Here is a 17,409-nt window from a genome sequence, read left to right as displayed (position 1 = left end):
CTGAAAAGGATGATAATCGGATTCGGAAACTTGTAATTGGTAATCGGAAAATCGAAAATAAAAAATTATCCAGTTAGAGTAGAGTATTAAACATTTTTCTCTAAAAATGAGGCTAATAATTGGATTTGGAAACCGGTAATCGGAAATTGGAAATCAAAAATTAAAAATAATAAAAAAATGACAATCACAAATCAATAATCGGATGGTTTATCGGATCAGATTGTTATCAGATATCCGATAAAGTTCCCGATTCAAATTCGGATGCCTTCTCTAAATTTCTACCGGATTCAGATTCAGATACGGTCTTCTAATCGGATTCGGATTCGGATACTGGTGTATTCGAGCCGAATCCTATCTGCTTATAAGTCTATCTCCAACATATAGGGATGCACAATCAACAATTCCTATTTTTCCAACAACCAGGTGTAGTGAATAAGGTGGTGCAACCGAACCTCAAAGCTTCATTGCAGAGGATTTAGCCAAATTTAGAGCTCGGTTTCTTATTTAAATGTCCCTAATAGGCTTGTCTACCAGGGTGTTTGTCGCTGAAACATCATAGTTGATAGGCTTGTAGCTACTGAAATTGCTATTTTGAGTTTTTTTAGTTTTCAAGGTATTTTAGAGTTTCTTGCATCCAGCTATACCCCTGCTAGACTATTATGCTTTGGTTAAAAAGCACTAGCCAACCAGGATACCATATTTATCTCAATTGGAAGTTGGACATTATAAATATGTACCTTACGTTTTTGCATAAAAGTCATTATGAGATTTTGGGGAATTTTGCCTTTAAGGTTTTCAGTAAGAGTTTTGTAATGTTGTTCCAACAACGGGCAAGAAAGTTCTTCTTTTTTGCCTGTGGATGTAAGTCATGTAACACACTGCATTGGTGTTTAAACCCTATTAAATTGCTATATTGCTTCAATTTGTTTCACTTTCTGGTTGTGATTTTTTAGTGTTCGCTTTAACCATTTGTTCAGTGAGACTTTTATTCCATGCAAGTGAATCTTTCACATAGGATGGGTTAGGAATCTTAGAATCACTGCAGATTGGTTTGTAATAATGCAAGCCAAATGAAACCATCAGGAGTGGTTTGTTGGGCTACTCCTAAGTTTGTTACAAGCTAAAAAAAACAAGCCAGACTCGGGCATGTCGGCACCACCATGGCTGCTCACACCCAAACCTCAGACAAGTCAAATCCTGTTCCAAGAGCAGGTGTTGGCATCAAAGAAGATTTGCAGAGACACTGCTCTTAGAATGCATGGATTTCCGTAGATTTCAGATCCAACAAAATAAGGGTCAATTACATTGGACAAAGCCAGAAGCCAGGCTCAAGCGCTTCTTCCTCATAAAGTAGAGGCGGCACAGGGAACTGGAACTGGAAGAGGGTATAGCCGATGAGGCAAAGGAACTGTTCCAAGTTTAGCCATGGGATATGCACTGTAATTGCCAAGAGATATAAACAAAGAAACCACACACTCCCCAGAAAGGGGATAATGACAAAATCTTGTAGCTTTACATAGAACATGCATGAAGAGTTCCATTTAGAGAAGTAATGTTTCCTCAGTTGCATACAAGAGCCTTGCAGTGACCATTAACAATAGCACTCAAGCCATCAGGCACTGCGTGAGATCAAACATGGAACATCTAATAGACAAGTTGTGCCTCCAACTCTGAAATATCCACTGATCCAGACTCAACTGGAGGCATGAGATAGGCAGCCAAGAGCTCAGAAACCAAAGCTGCAATGAGGGGGACCCTCTTTAAGTTTTTCACTAAGGGTATGTCTTCGCTCTCTCCAACTGCAAGAAGCTTCTTGTTGACCTCCACCATCCGATCCAACTTCCGCTTGAACTCTGGGTTCTCAACATCCAGAACTGCTGGGAAAATCCTAGCAGTTGTACGGTTGGTCTGCAACAGCAGAGTCATAGGACCATCACAGACACTAGTTTAGTTGAATACAAAAGGGCAAAAAAGGCTATAAAAATTGTTTGCTTCTTTTGGCAGGTACATGAAGACAAATTTAATCTTTCTAATTTACAGGAAACAAAAATGGTTAATCAGGATCTGATCCTATTCTTGGAATCAAACTAATAAGCCAATGAAATGGGAAAGAGAAGATTTGTTATTGAAAATTGATGGAAAATCAGAGTTTTGTACGTGAAGGAGTAGAAAAGGTAATCTATGGCTTACCTCAATGATGACATGCATATCATATTCTTTCGTGTTAAGGCCAATACCTTCATAGAAAGCCGTACGCTGGCAATCATTCAGATACATTGTCACATATACCTGCAGGAATCAAAGTCATGAGAAATCCCAGTAAAGGTACAGAAGCTGCAATCCACTTAGTTATTCTACATCAGTTACTGTCTCAAGAAAGCTATTGAACAGAAACCAAGTTTGTAAGCACGAAAAAACAGAACATGATATTGATACATTCCCATCAAAGCATCAGTCTATAAATTTAATAGTTTTCTTCTACAGAAGAGCATTTCTAGTGATACAAATTCATTAAGGTTGAAGAGAGTGTTATGTAAACAAAGGTAATGTAAAACCATTATGACCATGATAAAAATAATAAAAATAGTGTACTTTGAGACAAAAGATAATGAAAACCAACTTAAAAGACCATCCCATGATGCACAAGCAGGAAAAATTTAGAGAAAGTTCCCACAAATGGTAGAGCAATAGGAGTGGAATAAAACACACACCCAAGACCTAAAGCCAAGACATGATAAGACAGTTCTTATGACTAGAATGAGCAGAAGTCCACTCATAGACTGCAATTTTGGCTTATGCAGTTCTAAACCAATGAGTAGTAAATTCTTGCAAAGAAAAAGCAGGCATTGAGTTGAATACTACTGTAAAGAGGACAAAGCAAAATTGCAAGATAAATGGAAAACAATCACATACCGATAGGCAGAAGAATCTAGACCATAATTTTGCTTTCCAATCATTGAGGAATTGAGGCTGGGCTTTCATCAAAGCAGAGAAGAAGTCTCCATGCCTGTTCTCATCTTGGCACCAGTTCTCAAAATACTTAAAAATTGGATAGACTTGGTACTCTGGGTTGGCCTTGAGGTGCCTGTAGATTGTAATGTATCTCCAATATCCAATTTTTTCAGATAAATATGTAGCATAGAAGATGAATTTCGGCTTGAAAAATGTGTATTTTCTAGCTTTTGTCAAGAAACCCAAATCAAGGGCCAAATTGAAATCTGACAAACCCTTGTTCAAGAACCTGTAATTCAGTAAAAGTGAGGATTAGTAAGGTATTTTACAGTAACAATGATGATCAACAAGGTACTTAATTTTTCCTTATACTGTGCATTGGTAGGAACTGGGATTCTTGACATTGCTGCAAAAGATACTGTGGTCACAAGTATCTTATGTAAGACTCTAAAGTGAAAATTTAACTCAAGAATGATCATGCTTAATAGATCTGCATGTGATTTAGGAGATTCTGCAACTGGATCGAGTGACATGTCAGACAGAGACACAGATCAAGGATATCCAAACTCCTTGTACCAGAATTGACATTATCATCGTAAAAAGACACAGCAACGAAAGCAGATGCACAGTTTACATACCCAGCGTGCCTGGCTTCATCCCTGGACATGAGTGAAAATATTTCAGCCACCACCGGATTTGTTTTCTGCCACAAAGTATCTCATAAAGATCAATTAATCAAGCACAATTGCAGATGTTGAAGCTCATATGCTGAAACCATGGTTTATCCATGAATATATCTCCAATATTGGTTAACTTAATTCTAAGCTCATAAACACAGCTTTCTTTATTTCTGTAACCTTTTAGCTGGATTCAAGCCTTTCAATGGAAATATCTCTGCAGGTGAATGTATCAAAATCTTACCTTTAGCCTTCTTCCCAGCTCTTTGTACAAAAGAAAACCAGAGAACTCAGCGGTGCAGGACCTCTCCAAGAACTCGACGAAGATCTGTCGCAGAGGGCCTTCGATTTTATCAGCTGCCTCCTTGAATTCCTTGTTCCTAACGAAATGGGTCTGGTTGTAATCAGTTTTGAACTCTTGGAGCAGAGCTTCAAACTCAGACTGGTTAAGGTTCCTGTTGATCTCAGTGTTGAATAGTGTCTCCATCTCATCAAAATCAGTAGTGTAGAACCTAGGAGCGAGAAGGGTTTCCTTAATTGCAGCCTTGGCTTGTTTCTTGGGCTTCGCTGTGGTGGGTTGTGAGGTAACTGACATGTTAATGTAGAACTTGGAGCATGGCCTCGGGTTGCCGAATTTGGGTGTGGTTCCGCAAAACTTAGAGATGGGCTTAAACAAAGCCATCTCTGCTGCCATTTCCAGCGGTAGTTAGTAGCAGAGAGTTGTTTTTGTGCAGAAGAAGGAAGCAAATGGAGAGGGTGAGCGGGGAGCGTGGGTTTTGAACACAAAGTCAGGGATAAGGAGAGTGTTTTTCAATTGGTCGATGGGGAATTGGGGATTGAATCTCATCCAAGGAAATCTATGAGTGTTAATGAGAATTTGACAAGTGTCAGGTACTCATTGGCTGTACTGATCTGGCATTTATAGCTCCTTCGGGATGCAATTATGCCAAGTGGCATATTCCCACCCACCCACTGGGTAGATTTTGGTATGACATATTAAGATTGTGAAATGAAACCTTCATTGGTTGCCCAGCTGGCAAAGGATCCATTTTTTCAACTATGAGGTCAAGAGTTTGAGTCTTCTTAGGCTAAGGGCAAAGTCTTGTCTTATAGTTAAATTGTATGCGTAACAGTTCTGTGCACATGTACTATCACACACAAGGCCACATGAGTCATTCTGGTCTTTTTAAGGGCCTCAATAGTTATTGTACGCATCGTCGTGTTGCATTGTCCGTTCCCTTTTCTTCTTTTCTATTTTTGCACTTGAGTTGCTCAAACCAACTTACACGCATCAGTTGATCTTTTCAATAAACACAAAACCTTGGCCTCAAAGAGATTCAAATTTTTGACCTCAAGCCAACCCATTGGGGTCTGGTTACTCAATTTATTTAGGCACATTAAAGAAAATTTTCTTTTCTTTTCCATCTGTTACAGTAATGATCAGTGTTCATCTGCACATTCTAGCCCCAAACACTTCAAAGGGGTAAAATGAGAAAGAGTAAAGGAAAAACTGAAGCTCGAAAGTAGGGGTACACTTTGTTTGGAACATTTTCTCTTCCTTTTCACTTTGCATCCCCAACAGTTTTGAGTAAAACATGTATAACATACCTGAACATCAGTCTTTCCAAAATTGCTCTGTGACCCATGCTTTAACTGATTGTAAAAGCTAGAGAAATTCTACTAAATATAGAATATAAAGAAGGGCATAAGGGAAAGAAAAGGAAAGAAAAAATACAATCTAGTCCCAAAGTAGTTGGAAAAGAAACAACCCATGCCCGTTTTACTTACAGAAGGCACCCTTTGGCCTTTTTGATGGATACTGCATTATTTTACACTTTCACAAGAATGGACTTTAACATTAAGGTTAACAGAGCAATTTTGATTATTGTCTTTTCCCTTTTTTTTTGTCCCTCAGTCTGGATAACATCACCAAACTAACATTCAATCTCTACATTTGTAAACTCAGAAACTTGCCAAGCCAACAAAAATTGTCATCCAATGAGCTATAAAGATCTGGCACATATACATCATTATCAGCCCGAGTTAATGAAGATATTCTGCAGAGAGACCTGAAAGAAGACACGACTTTTTGAATGTTAAAACAAGGGATTGATCAACTATAAGTACAAAAACATGTCTAAAAATGCAGGATAAACATTTCAACCATAATGATTTAATCCCATCAACCATCCAATTCCAATTTTACTCTTTCATGACAGATGAAGACCGAAGAGTGCATAGGCTCACCGATCATGTCAACTTGAATAAAAAAGATACATGAAAAAAAAATTAGATGCAAATCCCAATGATCAATCTGGACAAAAAGGCTCTGTGGAAATAAACAAACAAAAAAGAAAGGCATAAAGCTGTTGTTCAGTTAAAACAAGATACTTGAAATATTAAAAATCCCCTGGAATACAAGATACTGGAGAAAATGAGCCTGGAAGCTCAGTATCACATTAATATCTTATGTTGTCTCTAGGTCCCTCAATGACTATTTCTTTATAAAATGCCCTTAGGTTAAATAGTGGTTGAAGCACCAAATTCCTTCATTTTCCAACACTGTATTCCATTACACATTTAAACTCTCTTCAAGCTGTGCAATAAAAAAATGTGCTAACTAATGCACGAGGTTAACACAATAAACTTGATAATAAAAGATTAACTTATCCTTATACTGCATGCTTCCGATGTCGTCTGCAAACCCATAACGTTTCTAAAGAGTAACTAACAGGCATCCAGCCTTTTGTCCTCTGGGATATTCAACAGGTATCCCAGGATCCTGTTGTACACTAAGAGGGTATGTAAATATGGGGAAGGCAGGTATAATATGTATATAAGGTCTGTAAATACACTACTGTAAACTTTACCATCCTGGAATACAAACTTTCTGTGTTTTTCCACCAAAGAAAAAAAAAACTAATAGGCATTCAGTATATTATGAATTGCAGTGACATAAATTTTTGTTTCTGAATGGTAATGATTCTTTATAAATAAAAAATGCCAGCCTGATGTTGGCAATGGCGGAGTGTCCTGATGGACCAATAGATTGTAAAGGCTTTTATTTCTTTGTTCCATGCTTAGAACCCCATATGTAGAAGCCTGTCTATATTAAGTATGGTTTATTTATCATTGACCACGATATGCAACTGAAGTCCTAAAAAATTTTAAAAGCACCATTATTCATTTGAAGAAATATGTACGCATTACCAGAGAAGAAATAAAGAATATCCTGAACAAAAGAAAGAGTTGTGGAAACTGAGAAGGAAATTGGATTACCTCTATCCATGAAGAACTGGTTTTGTTTCTTGATGGGAAGAACTTCCATCCTCATTCTTTTCATCTTCGAGAGGCTCATCTTCAACAGGGGAGTTCTGCACTGATTCATTGTGTTCATGATCAATGGCAAAGAAAAATGGATCAAACACAATACCTCCATCTGCATCCTTATTCTTCAAGTTATCCTCTATACCACTGTAATCCAGATTTTGCAAAAGATCAGGAACAGGAAGGCTCCCATCCCCTGCCAGTTTGCTTCCCATTTCTATGTCAATTTTCTCTTTTGAACTCATAATACCTCCCCCGATACTTGAAGTCACAGATCTGCATTCAATGTCCTCTTCCATTACCCAAGCTCGGAAATCATTCATTGAAGGTGGGATTCTTGAAAAGAAAAGTTCTCTGATGTTCCTCATCATCCCCTTATTATATGGATTCTCCTTCTTATCATAGCGGTATCGAAAATTTTCATAAGTTGTCTGTAGAAAAGCAAAGATAACATGAAAAGTTAGGGACTAATCAATATATGAATTCTCAAATCTCCTTAATTTGGCAATGAAAGTTTAATCGAAGCTTAATGCAAATATAATACTTTTAAGTTTATAGAATTTACTTCTGAAGTAAAAGGATTACCTGGTTTGTACAAATCAGATAGAAATGGAAAATTGTCAGGCCTCCGACAAACCATACGGCAATAAAACAGTACACTATAAGAACAACGCATATGATTTCTCTTGACATGGCCTTCCACAGGGAGTCATTGTGCTTCTCTCGAATAATGTTTACCCAAGAAAATGAAAAGACGTATATACACAAGAAGGTTGATGATGATATGAATAAGAAGAAGAAACGATAGTTGCGCTGCAGACAGATCAATAGAGAGTTTTATTAGTTTCCAAAAAGGACATGTTAAAGAGCAATCTGCAAACGAATATTAGGTTTGGTTGTTCATGAAGCCTAATACAGGAACTGTCGAACATATTGGTCAAGGGGCAGAAATAGCTATTCAATAGTCATCCATCAGAGATCCCTTAGGTCCCTGATAACATGTCAAATTCCAGTCAAACAGAGTTTGCCAAGTGCAAAAATAGAAATTTGAAATATCAGCACTATGGGAGACTACACAGTAGTGATTGGGCTACGCAGATTGTCCACCTGCTAAATTTCAAAGCCTAATTCATTTGAATACTCCTGTGTATTAGTATGAATCTGATGTATCCATGCATGCCTATGGTGTACTCCAACCACTCCAATAGTCTTGCTTTCCAGAGCTCTATTCCACTTGAAAATTTCTGTTTGACTGGAATTGTCACATGAGCAGGAACCTCAGGTATAACTTTCCAAATATAAAACTCAGCTATAAGTAGCAAACATTTGTGTAGACCTTCTTATGGGCTATGCAGGAAACAACCCATTGACAGTTTTGAAAGAATTAAGTTCGAAATTTGGGAGGTGATCAATCCATAAAATGTCCTTTCTATCCAATGATCAGAATAAAACCACGTCCATCCATTTCCTGGTGAGCCAATGAAAGTCAGCAGCCCAGGAACCCCTAGATAAGTGGGTCAACAAAAGGCCATAACATACTAATCAGTCATACCCCCCATTTTAGTCCAGAAGACTATGCTCAATTTCATATGTTCAAAGTCTTAGTAGGGAGTTAATAACCTGAAAATGAGCAAATAAGATATTAATAAATTTCTCTAACCCTCTAGTTGGGACAAGGCTTCTTGTTCTTGTTGTTGTTGTTGTTCTCTAACCCTATGACTTTATTTTATTTTTTTAAATTAAGTAACCTTGAACTCTTTGTTATTGAATGCAACATGTTACAGTATGTGAGGGTGGTAGAGGATGACTGTGACCAAATATGGGAAAAAATTTGTTGAAGTTTTGTCCCAACAGAATCTCTTCAGTCTGTGCACTTTACCCAGCAATCCGTTCCAAATGCCGTAAAAGAAAATAGGATTTATCTAGTTTTTCTGTAACTTTAAAATGATTGCAACAATACAGAGAATCATGGGGTGATATCATACTGTAGTCATTACTTCAGGCAGATCTCTACCAGGTAATAGATGCACTTACTCATAAACTAGACTACAAATCCAAAGCAATGGGATCTAACCCTAGGAATTTCCTAGCCAAAGGCCAATATTTGACCACTGTCAGTTGCATATCTTAGATGCTCCAACAACAACAACCCCCCCCCAAAAAAAAAAAAAAAAAAAAAAAGAAAGATTAGAAGATGAAAGATTCTTTTGAGAATGGTTTAGCTGATCAAATTTAATTATCTCACTGTATTGACTTGTGTGTTGTCCAAAACTAGCAGTCCTTGCAATATAATATCAGCATATGCAAATATCAAATGACATCGGATGTGGTACTAACGAGTGTTTTAGTTCTCGAAAAATAGCAGGCAAGATTAACTTACAAGTCCAATGCACTGACCCACCCACGGACAATGGTGATCAAACCTCTGAACACAGTTGTTACAGATTGAGCAATGAGAGGCTCGAGGTGGTCGATAAAGCAAGCAAGTGTCACAGTACTTCACTTTTATCACATGACCATTGACGACTACATCTTTTGTTCTAGGCAATCTCATATGGGGGTTCCTCCCATTGACCCATTCCATGGATTGGGTATTACCTTCTAATGATTCATCTAGTTCAGGTGGTCTTGAGTTCCTAGGGACAATACCTGGATCTCTACCAGATGTCAAGAAGAGAAACAACAAATCCTGCATTATTTGCCAAAAACACAAGATTTAGTTAAGTGTTCCATAAACTAGATCCTGCAAAAACAGGGAAAAGTAGTTAAGTATTCCATAAACTAGATCCCACAAAAACAGGGAAAGATCTTACTCCACCAGAAAGTCATTAAAAATAGGGAAAGTAAACACTGACCTACATATGCACCTTGCAATTGTAACATAACAGTTGATCTTTAACCATGACATCACATACAACACCCCCAAGAGTCTAAATCACCAACACAATCATAGAAACCTCTTGAAGGAATATCCAATGCATATCACAGTTTAAAGATTGTGCTATTTCAAAACTCACTTGATAACCTGGTAAGTGCAGCATTTAATAAGCCCATTATGAAGATGAGTGTTGCTTTCTCTGCCCATTAGTTTCAAGTAAGTTTAAGAGTACATCTCTCTTTTCTGGTTCTTATTCTTTGAGTCATTTCAGCCTATGAAGGAGATTTTTTTTTTTGGGGTGAATAAAAAATATTATAAACACCCTCAAGGGGACAAAGAAGAAATAAGCAAAAGGAGGGAAGGGGGGGGGGGGGGACTTTGAGACTAAGCTAGCCAAGGAGGAAAATTAAACTTGCCAAGACTGAACAAGTAGTCCAATATCAAGACCCCGGTAACAACAATATGCTGGTTACTTGGGCAGGGTAGCAAGTTTGGATTTGACATCCCTATATATGCCATTCCAAATCTGGTTGGTGGATCAGTGTTACTGTAAATAATCCCATAATAATAACCGATTTCTTACTCCTTCCTTAGTATCTCCTATTTTATAAAACACTAATTAGCTCGAGTTAATTCCTCCCCCCTTCCTTAAGATGTCCTACATCAGAAAGTTCTGAAAAAATGTCATCCACATCAAGGACTTTGGGATGTTATAATCCTCTGAAAATATTTTTGGAACAGCTCTTCAAGGTTCACATCATCATTCCAATGTCTGACCATAACACAGGCACAGCTGTGTTCTTCTTATATTGTAAGCCTAGGGTAACATAGCTATCCAGAAGTAGGAGGTCAACCCTCAAATGGCCTAAATAGACAGATAATAAAGCTAAAACTTTCCTTGTCAACTCACATGAATATAAAAGCAGTATATCGCAGATTATATCTTTAGTAACATTACAGGATGTATGATCAATAATATCTACCTTATAATGCAAAATTCTAGGCAACAGCCAATTCAAGAGGGGCCAAATCTATCAGATAAGATAAATATATGAGAAAACACATCAACTGGAAAGTTGATTTTGAAATATGAAGTTTCTACAAGGTATCACAACAAGAGATCAGGCTATAAGTGTAAGAAGTTAGTTCACATTTACGAATATTTATGAACAGAAACCATAGCATCAAATAAGATAACTAAGTTACGAACCAAAAAGGTCACAAGCAGTCCGACAGCCAGAACTGGATACCAAAGAACTTGATCCGAAAATTCTTGAGCAGCTTTGACCTTCGTGAACACTTTTGCACAAAAGGTTATTGCAGGAGTTCCAATTAGGAAGGTCGATAAGAATAGTGATGCAACATCAGGGCCAAAGATCATTCTCCCACCACAGAAAAATTTCTGCAAAGACAAGAAATTTCATTAACATGTATACAGTAGTGTGCATGTACCTGTGGAATCAAAGAATGTTAACAACCTATTAATGCCTATTTTTCAGATTTTTTAAAATATTCAAGAAGTCTAAACTGTTTAGATAGTTGGAATGTCCAATCAACAAAAGTGGTACCTTCAGGATTTCAGAAGTTTACCAGGATTTTGAAATTATTGTGCCAGATAAACCTTCCAGTAACAGAGATAGAATCTTCCTAATTAAATGAAAGAGTCATAACCCCAAGCTCCCACAAACCCTTCTCCTCACAAATGACGAGGAGATGGACTGGAAGGCAATATTTTTTCATATTTTATCTAGGGAAGCAGGAATCCATCTATGACTTAACTGAAAGCCTTCTTGCTGTTGCAGTTTCTCTGCTATGTAGTAGGTCACTGGTCTTACAATTGAAAAAGAAAATTCAAAGAACAAAAATAAAAAATCTGCTTGAGGAACAGGGATAGTTCAGAATAAAAGAAACAACTTCATCTATCGTAGGGCACATAGTCAAGATAATTCATCAATTTTGATGTGAAGATGATCCAGATAATTCCCATCACATTTTGCTGTCATAATATGTAAATTGTTATCCACAAACCCTGGCCTATGTTAACTGAGATAGAAGCAGACTCCAGGTCGAACCTTAAAGCTCATTTTGAAAGGGTAACTAATCATTCAACTACATTTTCCAAGTTCATTTTTGTTCTTTCTCTTTTCATCCCTTTCTGGTCTTTCTCTCTTCTTTGATGCAAAAGCAAAGTGCTTATTAGACACGGCCAGAATGCTATAGAAAAGAATCATTTCAACAACCTGCATTCTTGCAGAACAAGGGACTTCCATTTTCCTATGTGTTCTAAAACAACAATCTTGTGAACACAAAACAAGCAAAAAAATCACATAAACAGAGTAACTTCAAGGGGTGAAGTCCACTCATAATAGAAGAAACAAGTATCAGACTGTTCTCATCATCACCAGTGTTCAAATGATGTCTTGCTTTAGAACAGTTATATGTAATTGACACAGAAATTACAAGTTAGGAAAAAGAATGCCAGCCAATATGAGGCAAAGAGATGTAATCTCAGCAACTAGCATCAGAACCAATGATACTAGTAGTTCCTGACTCCAGGAGTAGGTAAGTATGTTCAAACTTAAACAATCTCAGTCATTCAAAACAAAATTTATGAAAATAAAAAATAAATCAGAAAGCCTGTTTGGTTAATTTCTACATCCAATACCTCAGATTGGTGGAAAATCACCCAACATGCGCATCAAAATTGGGAATCAATCTCTGAATACCAAATTCATAAGGAAATAATAGAAAACTAGAACCGCACCAAATTTCAAAAAAAAAAAAATCTCGGATTGTAAAGTTACTTTAACAATGATCAATGCAAACGATCAAGACAGTATGCTCATAAAGCTCTAATCAAAACCAGAATAACCCAAAATCATGTGATGGTCAGAAAAATCACATTAAAATCGATAAATCATCCGTCTAACCAAGATGATTTCAAGTATTGAAGAAATGAAATAAAAAACCAGAGGACCCACATTGCTCCGTTTCCAAATCCTCTACCATAAGACCCATAAGATAAAAATCGAATTCAATTTAAAGATACAAACTACAAACAACACAAAATTCAGATAAAATAAAATGAACCCAAAAGAATAAGATAGGAAAAAACTCACATTGCTTCCCTTCCAGACATGATAAAGCCTTATGGGTTTAGGCGGGCTCATGTCCTTGGCAGAACCCCAATGCGGATCGCTATATCCACTCATGACGTTTTCTTTTCTTAATCAACTTCTGCAGCTACTATCTTTCACAGAAGAGATTTCCTTGCTTTTGGTCTCTACCCATATGAGAAAATTTCAAATCCTTTGTTCTTCAACTCCTTCTCTATTTCTTTTTCTTCTCTTTTTTTTTTTTTTTTTGTTTTTTTGGCAGATTTTTTTTTTCAGACAGGACTACAACTTCAGAAACCGTAAGGGATAGGATGAAGCAGGGGAAGGAGGTTCTGGTGCTCAATTATGTCTTCTTAGGATCAAAACCAGCTACCCCCTGCTCATCCTTCTGAAACGGATCAATGCAAACAAGAACGTTCCCTTCACGTCTTTCTCTCTCCTCCCTTTTCTCTCTCTAATAAACCAATCCAACAAAAATTCTCTCTCTTTTAAGAACCTGTCTTCACCTGTTTGCCCACTGTCTTCCCTAATGTACCTAACAATAACCTCGCTGGAATTTTCAATTTCCCCGCGGCTTTTTCGCGAGAAAAGATCGTTGTTGTTTCTTATTTTGAAAAAAAAAAAAATTATACTCTTTTTCATTCATTATCTTCCTGGCTTTCAAGTTTCAACCCAAAATTGTTTGATTTTGTTTATTAATTTTTTTTTCCGTTTATTAGATTCTTCGTTTATCCCAATGCAATGTCTGGGAGAATTTTAAATTTCATGCCCACGAACAAGCTCTCCACGAACAAAGGCCATCAAGCTTTTAAAACTCCAAATGGCACTGGAATCGGTTTGAATCGCCCTTGTTTCTGAAGGAATCGGGTCTAAATTAGTTTAACTCAGTAGATGAAAATAAAAAAAATGGAGGCCAATTCCTAGCTGATTCAATTTCTATTTATTCAAATATTATTTCAATAGCACGCACGTATGTTTTATTAAAACACCTGATTGAAGAGAGTAATATGCCTTTTCTATATCATATTTAAAAATAACCAATAAACACAATGCTGAGAATTTTTCATAATTTTTTTTGGTAAGAGGAATTTTAAATAATTGATAAGATGAACGAGGACAATTAAATATATCAACTTGCCAAAGGACCTAAAGCATTATTACTCATATCATTAGTGGTTTTGAATAAATACATTAATGTACAAATATTTTTGTATAAACATATATGTACATATGTACATATATATGTAATCCAATCCACCTTGAATAGGTAAAACCTTTGGACTTTTGCATTGAGAAATAAACTATGATATGCATGTAGTTTTCTAGTCATATTTATTAATACAATTAACAAAAAAATATTTATTATTACATATATAATTATGGGTGATGGATTTATAATATACATTACCATGCAAAGAAAAGGCACCAGGCTTTTGACTTGAAATAATTTGTGGAGATAGAGAAGAGTAATAACTTTGATCAATCATGGTACGTGCAACTCAAGAATGTCGCGTTTATAATAATTTAGACCGAGTATAGTCATTCTTCATTTATCTTTATCTTTTTTGGGGACTGATTTTTGTTAAGGCTAAGTTATGTGTAGCTCAACGGCATCGGCATCTTGGGGTAATAGTATTTTATATAAAAGGGGCAGGGAGAGATTCAAACTCTTTATTTTATAGTAGGTGCATGTTGTGCCTGAATTGTTGATAATTAATATCTATCTTCTTTCTTTCCTTCTTTCATTTCTTCTTCTTCTTCTTTTCCTTCTTTTTTTTGGGTTGTTGGTGTTGTTTAGTTGGTTCACCTCTCTATGTGAGTTAACTACAGATACATGCGTTCATGCAGTGGTGTAACAAACTTAGCCTCTCAACCATAGTCAAATTTTTGACTAATGAGTTTTTTCTGGTAAGTTTATGATGAGTTATGTTAATTATTTTTTAAAATAATATTAAAGCATATAATAGGGTATAGGAATTTTTTTCCTCCCAACTGCCATACAGTTATACATTCATATTCACGCTCACAAGTGCTGCCCATGTCAAAATAGTGTAAGTCACACACTGATGTGAGTGAATATATAACTACATAGGCAAGCTGGGTGAAGAAGAAACAAATTCACTCAACACTATGGTGCTTCAAATACAAACATCTTACAATTAACTTAAAATAATTATTTAACCAAAAACATAGGATACAAAGAAAAACATATTTTGTCTTGGTGATATTTCCAACTTATAGATTGGATGAGCAGCAGTCTTTGTTTGCGAGATATTGAAGCTGAACTCATTCTTTTCATGTTTAGATAGGGTTTGAACTTGTTGTCTACTGACAGATCCAAGACTTCTTGTCTCCATCAGGCACAGAACACACGAGTTCCTGGCATCGGCGTTGCGTTTCTTAGGGCGGGCTGGCCGTCGACTACCCCGGGGGCGCCTGGCGCGGGCTTGAGCTACCCCTCTCGCTCCAATGGCCATATCAACTACTTCATCAAGCTTGCCAGAAGAAGAACCAGAGAGAGAGAGAGAGAGAGAGAGAGAGAGAGTGTGTTTGATGGAGAAGAAGAGTTGCGTTTGATCAACATTTTCCATTTGGTTTGGTTTGGATTGGTTCTTTTCATTTGGATGGAGGTAAATTCCATTGTCCGTATTTTATTATATTGGGACGATTCAGATAATATCCTATTGCTTTTGGACTGGATTCAGTTGGATTCCGATGATATTTGGATAATAAATCTTTAAATCTATTCTTCTATATGCATATGAATACAAATGAATATAAATTTTGGCTAAGTGTTGATATAGTTACATTTTATTTGTGAGGATTAAGTTTGAAATTTAAGAATTTAGCAATTTTTTTTCCTACTCATTTTATCCTTTGATTTTCTTAAATTGCTTCATTATTGATTATCTTTGTATTTATTTTAGGAGAAAATCTTGGGAAAAAAAGTTCACATATCTCAAGTAAAAACTTTATAAAAATAAGAAAACATATCCAAGAAAATAACTTAATTAGATAATTTGATTGAATGGATAATAATCGGTTGGAAAGGATATTACCATATCCACATAATATTAGTAATGCGAATTTATAAGCAAATTTTAGTTATCCATTTACACCCCTACTTAAATTGATGAAATATCCTTTGTTTATTTAAATGGTAAAGATTGATTAAAATTTGAGTAAAAAAATTTTTGGGACAATCCCAACACTAGGTAACTAGATAACACCAACTAAAACGGAGTCGGATCCTCTATCCTAATGGATAGAATTTTGTGTTCCCCTCACATCTGTCTACCACATAGGGGTGTGCCCACATGAGGTCCATTGGAGATTCCACCTAAGATTCATTTTGTTAGCACTCAAAGGTGGGTCTTGCTCCTATTGTGTGGGGAAGTGTGAGTGGAGCACAGGTCTTTACCTTAACGGGTTGAGGATCCAAACTTGTTAGAACCCATCACCCAAGCACAATCTTGGGTGTGCATCCTATCTCCATCTCCCCCTTGAGTCGGAATTCTCTACTCCTAGGGGTGAAGTCTATGCTCCCCTCATACATCTCTATCATACATTAGAAGTGGATTCATATAAAGTCTATTGAATATTTTACCTCTGATTTATTTTGTGACCACTTAAAAATAGACCTCATTCCTAATATATGATAAGGAAGGATGAAGGGAATGCAAAACTATATCATGGAGCATCCACTATGCTCACCCACTCCATCGAAAAAGACCAACACTTCCATTTGGTTTGGTTTGATTCTTTTCTTTATTTCTTTCTTTTTTTTTTCACTAGGGGTTTAAACGGATCGGATGGTGGTAATATCATATCCGTGTTCTATTATATTCGGAAGGATTCAGATAGTATTCTATTGATTTTCATATGGACTCAATTGAATTCAGATGATATTCGGATAATAAATCTTTATGTCTATTCTTCTAAATGCATATGAATACAAATCAAATATAAATTTTCACCACCAGTTGACATAGATTACCATTTTATTTGTGAGGATTAAGTTTGAAAATTAATAATTTATCATTTTTTTCCTACTCATTTTATCCTTTGATTTTCTTAAATTGTTTCATTATTGATTATTCTTTGTATTTATTTTAGTAATAAATCTAGAAAAAAAAAATCACATATCTCTAGTGAAACTTTATAAAATAAGAAAACATATCCAAGAAAGCAACTTAATCACATAATCTTATTGGACGGATAATAATCGGACGGAAATGATATTACCATAGTACATCCTATTAGTAATAGTATGAATTCAGATACCCAAACAAATACAAATGCAAATTCAGAGGCAAATTTACACCCTTAATTAAACTGAAGAAATCTCCTATATTTATTTAAATTGTAAAGATTGATTAAAAATTGACTAAAAAATTTTTGGTTAATGACATAAAGCTTAATCCCAATACTAAGCAACTAAATAACACCAACTAGAACG

At 36.1% G+C, this 17,409-nt stretch overlaps 2 protein-coding genes across 2 annotated transcripts; both read right to left on the bottom strand.

The window, feature by feature from the left end:
- Nucleotides 1-1,494: 1,494 nt before the first annotated feature.
- Nucleotides 1,495-4,412, bottom strand: CRD1 (dicarboxylate diiron protein, putative (Crd1)). Its single transcript, XM_089168969.1, has 5 exons — nucleotides 3,874-4,412; nucleotides 3,591-3,655; nucleotides 2,914-3,241; nucleotides 2,191-2,289; nucleotides 1,495-1,908 (listed from the first exon to the last, which is right to left on the bottom strand). Exons 1-5 carry the CDS (start codon nucleotides 4,321-4,323, stop codon nucleotides 1,645-1,647), a joined length of 1,206 nt encoding a protein of 401 aa, XP_089025095.1. The 5' UTR covers nucleotides 4,324-4,412; the 3' UTR covers nucleotides 1,495-1,644.
- A 1,075-nt stretch (nucleotides 4,413-5,487) lies between these two features.
- LOC149005708 (putative protein S-acyltransferase 4) lies at nucleotides 5,488-13,482 on the bottom strand. Its single transcript, XM_089168942.1, has 6 exons — nucleotides 12,954-13,482; nucleotides 11,045-11,236; nucleotides 9,337-9,645; nucleotides 7,542-7,769; nucleotides 6,909-7,387; nucleotides 5,488-5,698 (listed from the first exon to the last, which is right to left on the bottom strand). The coding sequence occupies exons 1-5, from the start codon at nucleotides 13,044-13,046 to the stop codon at nucleotides 6,911-6,913; spliced, it is 1,299 nt and encodes a 432-aa protein (XP_089025068.1). The 5' UTR covers nucleotides 13,047-13,482; the 3' UTR covers nucleotides 5,488-5,698; nucleotides 6,909-6,910.
- Between the last annotated feature and the right edge of the window lie 3,927 nt (nucleotides 13,483-17,409).

The sequence above is a fragment of the Hakea prostrata genome, chromosome 9, assembly GCF_041222555.1.
Source record: "Hakea prostrata isolate BN-2017 chromosome 9, UWA_Hpros_2, whole genome shotgun sequence".
Lineage (NCBI taxonomy): Eukaryota > Viridiplantae > Streptophyta > Magnoliopsida > Proteales > Proteaceae > Hakea > Hakea prostrata.
This window is presented reverse-complemented; position numbering and strand designations above follow the sequence as displayed.